Source organism: Canis lupus, chromosome 1 (genome assembly GCF_003254725.2).
Source record: "Canis lupus dingo isolate Sandy chromosome 1, ASM325472v2, whole genome shotgun sequence".
In the NCBI taxonomy this organism is placed as follows: Eukaryota; Metazoa; Chordata; class Mammalia; order Carnivora; family Canidae; genus Canis; species Canis lupus.
The window spans coordinates 75,143,771-75,160,752 of NC_064243.1; the positions used below are offsets into that span (position 1 = coordinate 75,143,771).

General features: G+C 41.5%; 1 protein-coding gene across 5 annotated transcripts in view; it reads left to right on the forward strand.

Moving 5' to 3' along the window:
- SLC28A3 (solute carrier family 28 member 3) overlaps positions 1 to 16,982 on the forward strand; it is a 69,275-nt gene that overhangs the window by 29,514 nt on the left and 22,779 nt on the right. For all 5 annotated transcript variants that reach the window (XM_035700289.2, XM_035700283.2, XM_025423189.3 and 2 more), the window contains 11 exons: positions 53 to 144; positions 1,713 to 1,902; positions 2,984 to 3,128; positions 4,362 to 4,475; positions 5,004 to 5,081; positions 7,321 to 7,401; positions 8,833 to 8,913; positions 10,181 to 10,306; positions 12,532 to 12,662; positions 13,820 to 13,988; positions 14,391 to 14,588. In XM_035700289.2, coding sequence (XP_035556182.1) covers positions 53 to 144; positions 1,713 to 1,902; positions 2,984 to 3,128; positions 4,362 to 4,475; positions 5,004 to 5,081; positions 7,321 to 7,401; positions 8,833 to 8,913; positions 10,181 to 10,306; positions 12,532 to 12,662; positions 13,820 to 13,988; positions 14,391 to 14,588 — 1,405 coding nt within the window. The remainder of the gene's footprint in view (positions 1 to 52; positions 145 to 1,712; positions 1,903 to 2,983; positions 3,129 to 4,361; positions 4,476 to 5,003; positions 5,082 to 7,320; positions 7,402 to 8,832; positions 8,914 to 10,180; positions 10,307 to 12,531; positions 12,663 to 13,819; positions 13,989 to 14,390; positions 14,589 to 16,982) is intronic.

Genomic DNA, 16,982 nt, shown 5'->3' on the forward strand with positions numbered 1-16,982 from the left:
GTCCGTTTGTTTCTTGTTTTCTTTCAGCATTTTTGCTTTTGTGTTGCTACAGGTATCTGGAAAGGAAATATGATACAGTTTGTGATTTTTATAAGAAACACAAGACCATCTTTCAGTACATCATCTGGGGCATCTTAATACTAGGTAAATAATGAAAGGAGGATAGATGCCAGTGTCTTTATTCAAGAATCCCCCATATATTATCTTTCTGTAGAAGGAAAATAAATCTTTCTAATCTTTCTGTTCCCCCAGACTTCAGCGAATCCACAGAAGCAGAGAGGTTAATTGAGAAACCCTGAGTAGTGGGTCTCAATTGGGGTTGAATATACAGATAGTTTCCTTGTTTGACTTATGCAGCCAGCAGCTAATTATTTAGGTCCCCTGCTCTAATGGCCTTTGTTGTTGTGATATGGATTTAAGGGTTGGTTAATGCAAATCCAGGTAACTAGAAAATATGGTCATTCTCACAAGGTGGGAACCTAATTGCAGGAGGGAATCTAAGCAATTAACACTTCATGCAAATACAGCATGAGCAGGAGTCTAGGGTCATGTAGGCTATTCTTCTTTCCTGTCTTCACAGATGAGAAGCTTCCCTATTTTTACTCCTTCCAAAGCAAAGGATTCTGCAGCCCATTTTGACGAACACTCCTGTCTATAAAATATGAACCCTCACACCCAAGTCCACTGACATTAATCCAAGACCAATGCCCTTCTAGGGTCAGTGGCTTTTTTGGTGTTCAGATCTCAGAAACAAGGAACAACAGGGTTGAAAGCTTCCACTGTACTGGGCCACATAGTATTTTAGACTTTTCAGGCAAGGCATCAAAAGCCACACAACTCTACAGTTTACAAAAGTAAACAGACAGGCATGGCTGTGTTTCCAAACAATTTTATTTGTAGAACACAGATACGAGTATACAAATACAATTGTACCTACCACCTACAAAAACAAGTGGTAGGCCAGATATGACCTGCAGACCATGTTTGCTGACCCTTCTAGGAAAACTTGCTCTAGAATCTCCTCCTCAAAGCAGCCACCTTGGTAATTATCCCTCAGCCCTTTCTTTAGAGATTCTTTGGAACTCTGAGATTTCTGGTAAGTCTATTTTCCTACTAAAGCTTAGGCCAAATCTGAGCTGCCAATAAGGAGAATCAATACTTTTTTGCCAGTGGTTGCTTCACACCTGATGTTTCTCTGCTAGAAGCTCACCTGCTGACTCTGAACACACAAAAAAAGCTATTAGTACTGAGAGACCCAACAATCTAGCATCAAGATTCAAGAACTCAGGTTTCCATGAGAAAACAGATCTAGCACTCTGTCCTCCCTGCATGGGTGAGACTCTTAGGGGATTTCTTTGAAAAAAGAAAAAAACAGGACACCTGAATGGCTCAGTTGGTTGAGTATCTGCCTTTGGCTCAGGTCATGATCTCATGGTCCTGGGATCAAGTCCCACTTTGGGCTCCCTGCCAGAGGGGAGCCTACTTTTCATTCTCCCTCTGCCCCTCATGCTCTCCTTCAAACAAATAAAATCTTAAAAAAAAAAAACACCTCAAAACATAGTACTAATAATTACTGGAGCCAATAGCTGTATCAAAAGCTCTCCTGCATTTGGTGACCTCTTGACTGAACCTGCTTGTGACTGAGCACTGTCAGTGCTGGTTAGCAGCTGGTGTTGGTGATGTTCTCTGTTCTGTACTCACTTTCCCAACAGGTTATCTGGCGATGGTGATTGCAGCTTGTGTGTTGAACTTCCAGAGAGCTCTTGCCCTTTTTGTGATCACTGTTGCTGCCATCTTCTTTGTTATCTGGGATTACTTTATGGCCAAATATGAGCATCAAATCGATGAGTGTCTGTCTCCTGCCAAAAGGCTCCTAAACAGCCATTGGTTCTGGATGAAGTGGTAAATGCACCCAGTCCTCTTGTTGCATTTGAGAAGGATGTTAGTCTTTCCCAACACTGTTCCAAACATATGTTCTGAAATCGCTCCTTCATTTATGGGCTATTGAAACTAGAATAACCTAGTTATGATGCTTGTTATAATGCCGTCATTTTACAAACAGGAAATCAAGGTCTAGATAGGGCATTGATTCATTCAAGATATGTTCAAATGCCCCTACAAGTGCCTGTAATTCAAGAGCCACCAAATGATAAAATGATGGGATAGTTCTGACTTGAGGAGGCAGCTTTCTGCTCTGGGCCTGAAGCTGGCCTCTTGGAGAGAAAGACCCTGTGTATTATTAAAGCCAACTCTTCCCTATAGAATCTCATATCCTATGAATGACCACTCAGGGCTTTTCCTTCTGCCTCTTTCTGTGAGCCTCCCTTTCCTCCAGGTGGCCCTAGTGGATTGCACACCAGACAGGATTACCCTAGTGGATTGCACACCAGACAGGATTCTCCCCAGAATGGCTCATAAGGAATGTACCAGGAAAGTTCACATATCCTTGGCTTATTTACACAGTTTCATGCAATCCCAACACAGCATGTTTTCCACCTCTGTGATCCAAACTGTGAATCAAACATGTTATGCCCACTAGATCCACCAAGGAGTCAGAGCCCTTAGCTCTCTGAGGCCCATCTGAAGTCCCCCAGCTTCAGAAACACATTTCAAGTTCTCCCCTAAAACGAAGAAAAGTAAAATCTCTCCTATCTCCCAAAATGGAAGCGAGGACACACAGCAAATCTCTTAAAGAAATCACCAGACTTCCATCTCTAAACATCCTTTCTCATCTCTGACCCCTTTCTATGTCCTTGAACCAGCAAAGAGCCCCAAATTTGCGGAAGGTGTTTAACACAGCACGTAATTTTTTGTCTATTTGCCTTTATAGCCATAATGAAAGAGTCTGTGTAATTTCTAGAAACATAACTTCCTGGTGCCAGGGTGTGTTACACTTAATAAATTTTCTGTTTGTTAAAGCCTGCTTAAGATTTTCAGGGTAGCACAAAAAATGCTGTCTATGCCTCCTTTCTGATTATCTTAGGGTGGTTTGGAGCTTACTGATCCTGGGAGTTATTCTCTGGCTGATCTTTGATACTGCCAAATTGGGCCAACAGCAGCTGATATCCTTTGGTGGGCTCGTAATGTACATTATCCTGGTGTTTCTATTTTCTAAGCACCCAACCAAAGTAAGTATGAAATAGATTTAGACTTAAACTTTTCCTTCTAATTTTCCCCTCAATGTCTAAATTGTTCAAAATAATGAGTTTGAGAGAATTTCACTGTTATTCAGATTTTGTCTTACCTTGCTATGCTGTTTTAAGTAGCCAGGGACCTTTCTTCCCAAGCTTTCTTAGAACTGGTACTCTCATTTTTCGTTCCCAGTTATCTTCCAATTACACCACCAGTGAGGTGTTCTCTCTTGCCTAGTCCAATTTCTACTCACATACACCACCTCCCTCAATCAAGCACAAAAAGAAAATTTATCTATTTTGATACCAATTTCCCCAGACCGGTAATAATCTAATATTTCACTGCTAGATTGTGCATTTATCAAACTTCTATTTGCAAGTTAGGCTATTTTCCTGCCAAACTCTGTCCTTAAACAGTTTTGTTTCCATTGAATTCAGTTCTCATCCTCATTTTGCCAGCCTGTAACACATGATATGGGAATCCAGAGACACTGAAGCCTTCACATGTGACTCAGAAAGCAAACTCCAGCACATTTTTCTGGCTTTCTGAAAGGTTGACCCAAGAAAAACAAGTCACCTAATAGGATCCAAAGCCCTTGGCCACCTCCAATCAACATCTCTGCCTGTTTCCATGCCTCCAATCCCACAGTTCTTTGCAGCCCACTCATCTCCACACCACAAATGAAAGCAGATGATTGTCCATTGCTGCTGCACTCCCTGGAGTCTGCATTAGAGTTAATTGGTTCCTTTTACAATGAAATGAGAGCCCCTCAACAGGGGGGAGTTTCACTTAATTCACTTACAAATTGTCAGATTAACAAACCTTGGGCACACAGGGAAGCCATGTTCTGCCTTTCCATTTTCCAGACAGGAAATAATTATAGGTCTCTAGTATTTACAGCACGATGAAGAGGACCAGATCCCTCCTCTTTTAGGGTCCCCGCTAAGACTATGCTTTGTGTCTAAGTTATTCTATCAGGCTATAATAGTTACATCTCTCCAGAGGCTGGAGAACTCAGACTCGGGATTTGAACTGGGAAATGCAACCCTGAGATCTGGGGGCATGATTCTATCAAGGGATTCTCTGCTCACAACTGCCTTGGCTCCCAAAGAAGGTGGATCATAGGCCACGTGTGAGAAGCTTCCAAGGAAATAGTCATCCTCTGGGTGTTTATGCGGACCTTCGCATTCATTTTCTAGTAAGATCTATCTCTTCATCTTTCTGCATAGGTTTACTGGAGGCCTGTCTTTTGGGGAATAGGGTTACAATTTCTTCTTGGGCTCTTAATCCTGAGGACTGATCCTGGATTTATGGCTTTTGATTGGTTGGGCCAACAAGTTCAGGTAAGTTGAGTTCAAATGAACATCTTGCCAATAAGTGCTTTTAGTATTTGGATATAATCCTCAAGACATGTCAGAAATAGGTTCAGCTTGACACAGCTGGCACCTCTGGGGCGGGATGAAAGGGACAATCAGGATAGGATAGTGATGTCATGGATGATATGGGGGAGAGACAACAATTATTAAGTAATAATTAAACAGATTAACATATTCTACACAAACAAAAATGTAGGTCAACTAATGCAGATGAATAAACCTATTTCTGCACACCAGACAGGATTACCCTAGTGGATTGACACAGCGGGCTCCTTCTTAAGCATCCCAGAGTCATACTGAATGTCACAAACGACAGGAAATCTGTATGCAGTTATAGCTCAAAAATATACTTCCACGCCATCTACTGGAGCGGGGAAAGCTATGAGGATAGTCCTTCCACAACTCACCAGCAAGTTTGCTGGGCTCCTCCTTGGTCGACTGTAACCACCAATTCCAGGTTGTAATGATTGTCGGCTCTTCCTTTCTTTAACTCAGACCTTCTTGGAATATACTAATGCTGGTGCAGAATTTGTCTTCGGTGACACGTACGCAGACCACTTATTTGCATTTAAGGTAAAACCAAATCCCTTTTTGAAGTAGTTACCTCCTTTCAGGACCGTCTGGGTCTTTATAGACATTCTGATAGAACCTGACCAGAAACCAGATATACACCTGCTGGTCATGTCCTACATAGATAGCACAGCATTGCCTTTTTCCACTTATCTGATTTTATCTGAAGTCCACAGATTGTAAACATTTTCTTTGTGACTACAGCACTGAGAGAAACATCTAGAGGAAGTCAGAAATATACAAATAGTTTTGAGGGGGCTCCTAGCATTGCCTGAGATACTACTGAAAAGACCTATGGGGTAATAGTATCTGTGACATCAGGGAAAGGAACACTTGGTACCTGGCCATGATCAGGCACATGGCCACTGAAGGCTTCTAGGCCCAGGATCAGTGACAGCTCTGTGCTCAGGAACCCCATCAGCCTCCCAACAGGAGACTGCTGCCCACCCACATTCACCTCTGTTCTTCCAGAGCCATTTCCGTGCAAAACCTTTCGTGTCCTTCCTTCAGCACAGCAGACCTGGAGGCTGACCCTTCTCCCAACCAAAGGAGGGACATTATTCTCCAGGGGAAAAGCATTCTGGCCTCCCTGCACTCCCACACACCCAGGAGCACAGTTTCCCCTGTCAAGACCCTGCAAATACTTGTTGATGAGTCCCAAGGATAAATTTGGCTTTTTCTACAGCATTCTTTCTTGCAGTGCTATTGTTTCTATACTTCTAAATTGTTTTCTCACTTAGGGACTCTAAGCTTACCTCCAAACTACCCAGTATAAAAGACCATCTTTTATACTGATTCTTGACTTGTTGATTTTTTTAAACTGCTGATTTGATGCTTTGGTGCTGAGATAACTAAGTCATCTCCAAAAGGCCAAAGGTTTGAAAATATGCTGCTATCAAGAATTGAACCTAGACCTGGGAAAAAGAAAAGTCACTGGGAAAGCCTAATTTGCTACTCTTTAGACTTTTCCTGCCCACCCACCCACCCACCACCTCCTCTTCCCCAGAGCAGTGGCCTCCATCCTTTCTGCCAAAGCAGAATCCCTGTGGGAACATTCACGAGATAAGCCCCAATAATTCCCTGAAGCTTTCAGGAAGGCTCTGCTTGCCCATTAAAGCCAATAAAAGCATATAAGTGAGCTCTGAGTAATGGCACAGAATGTCTTTTAATATATATTATTAATAGATTTTTTGAATTAATTCTGTACGAATTGTCCTTGGTCATTCTATGTGTCTGGTGGCAGCTTGTCCCTGGCCATTTAGCTGGAGAACAGAGGGGAAGGGGTACATAGGGGCAGGAGTGCGGAGGGACCCAGCCCACAGCTCTGTGTGTTCTCTGCAGGGTAGAAACCGCTCACTGTGGAAACAGGCTGCATTGAAGGCACCCAAAAACGTCAGGGAAACAGGATCCAAAAAAAGACAATTGTGGTATCACTGAAGTAAACTAGCTTCCAAAGTTCATTTTTTTAGCAATTAAAAAAAGCTATAAATAAAATAATTGTTATTTTAAAAGGAGAGAAAATGAGTGGGAAAAATCAGAGAGGGTGACAAAACATGAGACACTCCTAACTCTGGGAAACGAACAAGGGGTAGTAGAAGAGGAGGTGGGCAGATGGATGGGGAGATTGGGTGACATGAACTGAGGGGGGCACTTGACGGGAGGAGCACTGGGTGTTATACTATATGTTCTCAAATTGAACTCCAATTAAAAATATACAAAAATAAAAAACAAAAGCTAAACGAATAAGTGCTTACTCTCTGGAAGGCAGTGCACATAAGCACATATCATGCCATATCTGATCCCTGTAGCCTTTCTAAATAAGAAATCTGAGAGGTGACTCGCACTCAATTTTGACCAGGATATTCTGCTAATGAGGCTGTTTAATATCAGAACTTCAAGAATATCTGCCAGTGGCCTTTAGTTTGTTGATCTACTGGTTACAAATCCCCCCAAAACTGCATTCCTTCTCTGAGTAACTACAGTAAGAAAACTCATCATCGCAGAGAAACAAAAAAAAAAGTCAAGTTTCCTATGAAATATACTCAAGCTTATCCAGAGCAAATTCAAATAAGAGATTATAGATGCCTGATTAAAGTGTCTCTGATTCAAGAGGAGTTTCCAGTATGATGATGATGTTTCAGCAGGGCAAAAGAGGCAGGAGAGGGACCTGATCTGAATCATACGAATATACCGAGGCCAACATCAACTCATGATTGCTTTCATCCCCCCAACTCACCCCCAGGTCCTGCCAATCGTGGTTTTCTTCAGCACCGTAATGTCCATGCTTTACTACCTTGGATTGATGCAGTGGATCATTAGAAAGGTACTGGGACTTGAAACGATTGGGTGACAGGTGTACAGCTGCTTATTTGGGGACAAAGTCTTAAATGCCTTTTATCTAGGTTTTCCCAACATGCCTTTATGTTCATACCAAGATCCTCCATCACCTCCTCTTCCACCCCAAGTTATTAGACCCTCGCAAAAAATCCTACATGTAGCCATAGAGCAAATTTTATCTCGGAGACATTTAACGGGGCTTTGACCTGCTGGCTATCTTCAGGAAACCTTAGTAATTACTTCTTTGACCAAAGTATTGACTCCAGCAGAGCAGACATCTGTGGGGAGAACAGCACCCTTCCTTCATCCTGGCTGTGTTTCCCTGTGCCTTACACGGAGTCCCGGCTTTCCCTCAGGATGTTGCAAAAGTGGAGACGCCTGCTCTAGTTGTTAGAAGATCAAAGCAAGAAGGGGAAGCTGCTTTGTGTTTCTGAGGGACTTGATAAGCACACACAAGTTTTGTTTTTTTTTTAAATAAAAATCGTCTGAAAAGTTAATCTCATTCCTGCCACCTCAGCATCTGTCAGTTCTACTAGACTTGTGTTAAATCAGAACCTGAGGAAATGTGTAAGTTAGTGCAAATGCACACCCAAACCAGGCGGTGCATACAGAGATTGGGCACAGCCATAGCCCTCCCTTGATCCTTGTAAATACATAAATGAGAGGGAAGGAGAGACAAAGGAGAAGGAGAGAGAGGGAGTCAGAGAGGCAGAGAGAAAGAATAGCAGCTGAATTCAGAATTTCAGCAACAGTGTAATTTTCTGATTGTTGACTTGAACATTCAGCAGTACTGGGCTCATGTCTAAGCAGAAAGGAAGGACAGAATGCAACAGGATGTCCCCATTCTGAAGCGGGCACCACAGTCTCTAGCGGAAGGGCTAGTGTAGAAGTGGGACCATAAACCATGTTCATTTGAGAGTTTAGCACAAAAGGCCAAACCTCAACTACATCCCACTACTTACTAGCTGGGTGATCTTAGACACCCAGGTGTTCTGTGCCTTGGATTCCTTTGCTATAAAATGGCTATGATTACAGGACCTCTCACAAAGGGTTGTTGTGATCATTAAATTCATTGCCTGAATCAAGAGCTTAAAACAGTGCTTGGAATGCAGCAAAGCTTGTCATGACTGTTAGCAGTTATTATAATTTATTACTCTTATACAACATTTTGATAGACAATTGTTTGTATGATGAAAGTATGAATTCAGAGGATATACAGTGACTCAGCCCTACCATTCACATAGGAGGATTTGATGGGTCCACTTTGTAGGCTAAATAACATACGCTCACATTATGCACCAGTGCTGGCCTGCCAACAATTATTGAAAGCATTTTCCTTGAAAGATTTTCATCCCTACTTTGAAGTGTCACATATACAAACAGCTCTTCACTGATTTTGTTCCTTTTCCCCTTTTAGGTTGGATGGGTAATGTTAGTTACTATGGGATCATCTCCTATTGAATCTGTAGTGGCTGCTGGCAATATATTCGTTGGACAGGTAAGTTGTAGAATCTAACACCATCTTGACTCGATTACTCCTACCTGCGGGGTAAGAGGGCTCATGTTCTAAGTTTCTATTTAGTCCATGAAGTGAAGCTCAACACATTCCATCTTATAGAACAATTACAAATAATGAGGGGAAACTTGTAAAATTGCACACATGCTTCTGCGGTGCTCAACTGAATACTTACTATGCTAAAAGTACAGCTATTATTGATATAGAGTCCCATGTAACAGGCCACCTGTCCTCCTTAATGGGATTCAAGCCCTTACAACACTTTCTCTAACTCCTTTCCACCCAAGGAGAAGAGTGGGGTATATGATTCCCAATTAGGATAACCCCTTTGGGCACCTGTAACCTGTCCTTGTTATTGATGGTATGTTCTTAGGCATCTCTATTTCCCTTTGGTGTAAGCAAAGAGGTTTATGGTCGGTCACGATGAAGCTGGAAGATGGGAAGTCACCAGTTCACAAGGCTAGGCCTCAGTTACTTGGGCAATAGTGTTCCAACTTAGAAAAGTGTACCTGGCCAGTAGACTAGGCTAGTGGAGACCTTATATGAATTGGCCCTGTAAACTCTTGCAAAATTTACACATGACTCAATATGCACACTGACATATTGAACTCTAGTTCAGTGATCCAGACATCAATGGTGTTAGTTCTCAAATGAATATGCATCAGAACCACAACTGAAGGCTTGTTCAAACAGTATGATAGCTGGTCCTATTCCCATAGTTTTTGAATCAGTAAGTCTAAGAATTTGCATATCTAGTAAGTTCCCGGGTGATGCTGATGGAGCTGTCTGTGGTTCACATTTAGAAATACTGCTTTACATCTGACTCTTGGTTTTGGCTCAGGTCATGATCTTCTATGAGTGCTGGGATTTAGTCCCGAGTCATGTTTCGAGCTTGTTGTGGAATCTGTTTGAGATTTCCTTCCCTCTCCCTTTGCCCTTTCCACTTGTGCTCTCTTTCCCTTTCTCTCTCTCTCTCTCTCTCTCTCTCGCTCTCTCTTAAATAAATAAATCTTTCAAAAAATAACAAAGCAATACTTCTTTAGAAAATGGAATCTGGGAGACCTGGGTGGCTCAGTCAGTTGGGTGTCCAACTCTTGGTCTTAGCTCAGTTCTTGATCTCGGGGTCGTGTTTTTAAGCCCTGCACTGGGCTCCGTTAAAAGATAAAAGGGAGAGAGAATCTTTAGTAGATTGGCACACATTCCTATGATTTAAAAGAGAGCATTTAATCTTGTCTTGCTTTGTTTCTAGACAGAGTCTCCACTGCTGGTCCGACCGTACTTACCACACATCACCAAGTCTGAACTCCATGCAATCATGACAGCTGGGTTCTCCACCATTGCTGGAAGTGTCTTGGGTGCATACATTTCTTTTGGGGTAAGAACATTTGAAGATAAATTTATGGAAAATTCAACCTCTTCTTTCTTTGCTGATCTATAACTATCCTCTATATCTCTGTCTTTTGTTGACCACTGCTGTTGGAATAGGAGGCAAGACATATCAGATAAAGGGCTAGTTTCCAAGATCTATAAAGAACTTATTAAACTCAACACCAAAGAAACAAACAATCCAATCATGAAATGGGCAAAAGACATGAACAGAAATCTCACAGAGGAAGACATAGACATGGCCAACATGCATATGAGAAAATGTTCTGCATCACTTGCCATCAGGGAAATACAAATCAAAACTACAATGAGATACCACCTCACACCAGTGAGAATGGGGAAAATTAACAAGGCAGGAAACAACAAATGTTGGAGAGGATGCGGAGAAAAGGGAACCCTCTTACACTGTTGGTGGGAATGTGAACTGGTGCAGCCACTCTGGAAAACTGTGTGGAGGTTCCTCAAAGAGTGTCCTTTTGCTGTATAGTTGGTTATTCTTCCTCTGGCCTTGGAATGGAGTGACCCTGAGGATCTCTGTGGCTTCACTTTCAAATCCTGCCACCTAAAACTGAATTGTATTCAAGTGTGGTAGAATGAAATCATATTATGAGGTTCCCTTGGCCAAATATCTAACAACGTAAAACAATAACAAAACCGTTATTACTGTCACTAGTAAAGGCAGTCTAGACTGAGGGTCGGCAAAGTGTGACTTGTGGGCCAAGCTAGATTGCTCCCCTTTATGGTAACTAAAGTTTCACTAGAAACCAGCTACTCTATTCATTCTTCTATGGCAGCTTTCATGCTACAGAGTTGAGTAGTTGTGGCCTGAAAAAGCCAAAAATATTTACTCTCTGGCCCTTCACAGAAAAAGTTTTATGACCAGTGGCTTAGAGCAGTGGTTCTCAAAACTTACTGCACATTTAGAATCAACCAGGAATGTTTAAGAACCCGGACGTCCAGGCCCATGCCACAGAGTAATTAAACCAGAAGCTCTTGGGGTGAGACCCAGGCATCAGTAATTTTTTAAAAAAAATTCCTCCCGTACATTCTTATGTGGAACCCAGTTAGAGAGCTGCTGGTGTGTGGCACAGGGCCGCAGAGCATTATAACCGGTGCTTGTGCCCCAAGCACAGAGCTTGTAAGCCCCAAAGAGAGGCAGCCTCCAGTGCAGACACGGAAAAATGAAGAGGTGTGGCCCCAGGTGAGTAGGAGCTCTTACTAGAGAGGTTTCATCCCTTCACTTCAACCAGTCCTCGGAGAGCCAACCAATAGGAAGAGGGAAGAGCAAAAGTGGAAGAGGGGGCACCTGGGAGGCTCAGCCAGTTAAACATCTGCCTTCACCTCAGGTCATGATCTCAGAGTCCTGGGATGGAGCCCGCATCCAACTCCCTGCTCTACGAGGAGCCTGCTTCTCCCTCTCCCTCCGCCTGCTTGTGCTCTCTGTCCTTCTCTCTGCTAAATAAATAAATAAATAAATAAATAATCTAAAAGGGGGGAGGAGCTGAAAGAGTTCTCAGGAATAGCAGTTTGGATCTGCAGATGGTCCACTCAGCCACCGCTCTAAGAGTGCTGCCTGTGAAAATGTGCTGGCTGGACTGGGGGTGGGGAGGGAAGTGCAGATTCCGGCATTCTGAAAATATAGGGAAGAGAATTCAGAAACAAAATAAGCATGTGGGGACGAAAGGCAAAAGAGTTTAAGTAGGTTCACAGTGAGGGAAACAGAAATCACTTACAGATTAAAGGGACTCTGGATAATGAATATTATATAAAAGCACCACAGAATTCAGAAGACTGAAAGGAAGACAGAGAGGGGTGTACCTGTGCCTGCACCCCAGACACTTCCCTTGTCTAAACTGATGATCTAATGAAATACGTGTTTTCGGGACTATTTAAACATTCATCAGGTCCACAGGGAGGGAGAGGAATCTTCTTCTGAAGTTTTTACCAGGATTCATTCTCTTCTGAAATGATTAGATTTTGGTTTTGGGCTTCTCACCAAAGGATGTGGTCAATTAGCACAAATTCCTCCCTTCGTCCTCTGACTCTCAAGGTGATGCTGACATGGCTCACTGAGTGCTCCCAAGCCTCCAAAAATACACTATTGTGAGGCAGGCTCCGTTCTGCCCTTCTCTCCCCTTGTAAAGCTTTTGGGCTGTTCATTCTGAGCACAACAGAAAAGCTACACTTCAGCTGGCCCTTCTCCCAAAATCACAGGTTTCACCCTCCCACCTTTTAACTGCGTCAGTGATGTCCGCACCTGCATCATTGGCTGTGGCTAAACTCTTCTGGCCTGAGACAGAAACACCTAAAATAACCCTCAAGAATGCCATGAAAATGGAAACTGGGTAAGTGGGATACCTCGTTCCTACAAGCTGGGGAGGTGGGATGGGGGTGTCCAAATTCAAAGCACAGACAAAAGTTGATCATTGGAGAGCCCATGACCTTAAAATGAATGTAATTTCCCAGTGACTATCAGGCTTCATTAGACTTCCAAAAAAAAAAAAAAAATCCTTCTTCAATACTTGAAAAGCTTCCTAAATACTTGTATGTCAATACATTTCCTTAACCGTAGAATGTAGATATTTCATTTTAAATGTGGTGTAGTGTTTTTTGAGCACTGATTTAAGACCGTTGGAAAGCAATGGGACAACCATTTCTGGAAGTTTCTTATATAATAGGAAGTATGAAGGTATGATATAGATATCTTTAGCCCCTCTTCAGTTCATTTTTTTGCCTTGTGCAAAAGAAAGGAAGAAAGGGTGAAAAGGATAAAGGGGTTCAAGATAGTCAAAATAATCAAATTCAATAACAGAATCCATCAACAAACATGTTGCTGGGATTCATCCCCTGTTTGTATATAGGTATAGTCAGTAAAAAGCAACTTGTCAAAGAATGCATGTATGGAATAGGTGTGATTTCACTTGTAAAGTTAAGCAAATGTGTATATCTATGCAACATATTATTTAGGTACACACTCACATAGGAAAAGGGAAAAGAAAGGGAATGATAAGCAACCTCTAAGGAGCCAGGTACCTTTGAGATTAAAGAGAAGAGAATAAGATTAAGGAAGAAGGGGTACTCAAAAGTGATGGTGGCATTCCATTTCTTAAATGAGGTGATGGATATTCAGGCCTTCTTTGAATTATTAGTTCTTATGCCATGAACTAATATTTTACTAATATTTTATAAATATTTTCTAGTAGCTACCTTAATATAATTTTTAAACCTATAATATTTTTATCTTTTCCCAAATTTTAATTATAACCTCTTCCCCAATTAACAGAGTAGTATAACCATGAGACACCCATATGACCATCACCTACACTCAGGAATTATAAGCAATTATAAGTGATGTCATAGAATTTAGTTATTTTGACCAAGGCATGAGCTTGTGAGGTTGTGTCTCCAACCAAATGAGCTCTGATTATTCCATTCTTACACCTGTGATGTCCATCCACTGATAACACCTTGGTAATTCTGAAATTGCTATTTTTTGATAAAGTGATTCAAGGAACCTCCTAGAAGCCGCAACACAGGGAGCATCCTCATCCATCTCCCTTGTGGCAAATATAGCTGTGAATCTGATTGCCTTCCTGGCCCTGTTGTCTTTTGTGAATGCAGCCTTGTCCTGGCTTGGAAACATGTTTGACTACCCACAACTAAGTTTTGAGGTATAATTCTATCATGTCTCTCTCCATTTTGTTTCTACCTATCTTTGTTTAAAAAAAAAAAAAATAGGTTTGTGAATTGCCTTCCGTAACCACCTGTAGTATACTCTTACACAATGCACACACTCATCATGTATCTCCCATCTTCCCACCTCCTCCTGCCCCTCAACTCCTATCACCCTCCTGGAGAGAATGATTGACCTCATGCCAGAAATTCAGGGGACTTCATATAACCCAATGCTAACCTTGACTCCTAATGGAAAGAGATGAGCAAAGCAATGTGAAGAAATTTCTACACCTAAAGGAGATATAGAGAGGTTGAGAAAAATCTTGTAAAAAGGGTGAGGCAGAGAAACAAGAAGCAAATCACCATTCTAATAAGGAATCTATTTTTGAGTTTTGTAGATAATATGCTCCTATGTCTTCATGCCCCTTTCCTTCATGATGGGAGTGGAATGGCAAGACAGCTTCATGGTGGCCAAACTCATAGGCTATAAGACATTTTTCAATGAATTTGTCGCTTATGAACACCTCTCAAAATTGATCAGTTTAAGAAAGGAGGCCGGACCCCAATTTGTGAATGGTGTGCAACAATATATGTCGGTGAGTAATTACATTGATTTCTCAATACACTTCTTTCTCACATATCTACATTGGTCAAATAGTCACTGGTGCTTGTGCATAGTAGGCCAGGCATTTGGGTATACATAAGAGAAAAAGACAAACCAAAAATCCCTGATCTCATGGAGCTCATACTGAACATAGCACCTCATAATTTTCAATAATGTTGAATTAATCCGTGTGTGTGTATCATTGTGTGAGGTATACACAGCTAGTCCTTACTACTATGATCATTTACTTTTGAGACCTGTAGATCCAAACCTAGATGAGCTGGGACAAGAATCAATGAAAAAATATTTGCCACATATCTTCTGTGTGCAAAGCACCTATATACACTGAGGCCACAACATGGAACAAGTGATGAGGTTTCTGCCCTCATGGGATCATAGTCTAATAATGTCAAGGGTCTCTTCCTTCCAGCCTTAAAAGTCTATGAACTCTGAGAAACTGCCCAAATGCAAAATAGTGCCTAGAAATCCTAAGGAAATAGTGAGACACAGTTGCTACTCTTCAAGTGAATGAGGGAAGAGAAAAGCTTGGGTTGTGGTCTGAATTTTTGAGACAAGCACCCTATAACTATGTCAGGACTTCAGATAAATACACTCCAAGGCTTTATTCATGTCTGCTTGACCTCAGATGGGACAAGGGAATGTGGGTGAAGCCATTACTTAGGTCATATTCTACAGCCGAGTCTCCAGCCTTTCTTTCCTGAAAAACAGAATTGTCCCACACACAGAACTCTAAGGAAAATGGGAACCTTCTGACCAAAAGAAAGTAGTTTTTATACTGAGAAAAAGAAGCTCATAATCCTAGCAGTGCCAAGCAGATTTGTGCACATTATTACAAGAATAGAGACAGAACAGTAGGACTGATTTGGGTTGGGGGTGATCCCAACCAGAGGCAGATCCACAGAAGATATTTGAAGACAGGAGCCCAATAGCTTCTGCTACTGTTTAGTCAAAATGGCAAAAGCATTTTTTCCCATTTTCCTATTTACAGGCAACAAAATGGGGATGAGTACCTGCAATTTTTGTTTACCAACCAACAAGTGGTGGGGGGTGTCACATCATCCCCTGGAAAAGGCACCACATGACCAATGCATAAGATCTAGGTCCATGAGGCAAAGCCCAATGTTATCCAGGTCAGAATATGTGTGTAGCATGTTGTCCACAGGATGAGCTCTTCATTATGCCATCATCTCTTCTTTCTTAACATAAAAGAAATACTGTGCATGTTTGTTTGTTTACACTTAATTTATACACACCCTGGTATAGTATTAAAAAGGTACAAAAAAGCAAGAGGGATAAGTGAGTCATCCTCCCTATTTTTCTGCTGCTCAGCTATTCTCTTTGTACCGTATTATGCTCTTACTCTTGCTCTTTGCACTTAATAAGATATCTTGGATGCCATTCCCTATCAGTGTCTGTGAAAGAGTATTCTATAGACTGAACACAATTATTAATTTTAAGCCATCTTTTGTTGATGGACACTGCTACCAATTTTCTGCTATTGGAAGCAGTGTTACAATGACTGTCCCTGTATATCCAGCATCGTTGCTCAGGCTCTGGGAGAACCAAACGATGTATTATTGATTTCCTAGTGCAATGCAGCTCTTTCCATCACTCAAATATGGGAAAAGGAAGAACAGTAACATTTTAGCCTCCTGTCCCTCTTATTACAAAACTCTAGATGGAACCCACTCTGGAGCAGAGTGGTTTCTCAGATCTGAGGGAGTGTGCTCAACATAGTTTCAGTTGACCAAGATTAACTGGGGTTCAGAAGTAGATGCTCCTCCTTCTGACGTATCATCTAACATTACATCAGAACACCTACATCATTTATTACCCTTTATCACATCACATAGGCACTTTATCATTTCATATCACCACAAGAAGAAGGCCACTCTGCACTGGACAAAATAACTAGAAAGAAGAATTCATCACAAAAGAAATAAGCAGAACAATACTCTCTGTCCTAGAATTACAGAATTAGGATTTAAATACAATGTCAGAAATTCAATTCAGAAGTATAATTATAAAGCTACCCGTGGTTCTGGAAAAAAGCATAAAGGATTCTAGGACTTCATTATTACAGAATTGAGATCTCCTCAGGCCAAAATTTAAAATAGATTAAATGAGATGCAATCAAAACTGGATGCTCTAACTGCTAGGGTTAATGGAGTGGAAGAGAGAGTGAGTGATATAAGAGGCAAGTTGACAGAAAAGAAGGAAGCTGAGGAAAAAAGAGAAAAACAATTAAGAACTCATGAGGAAAAGCTTAGGGAAATAAATGATAGCTTGAGAAGGAAAAATATACATCTAATTGGGATTCCAGAAATGGCTGAGAGAGAAAGAGAGGACCATAAAGGATATTTGA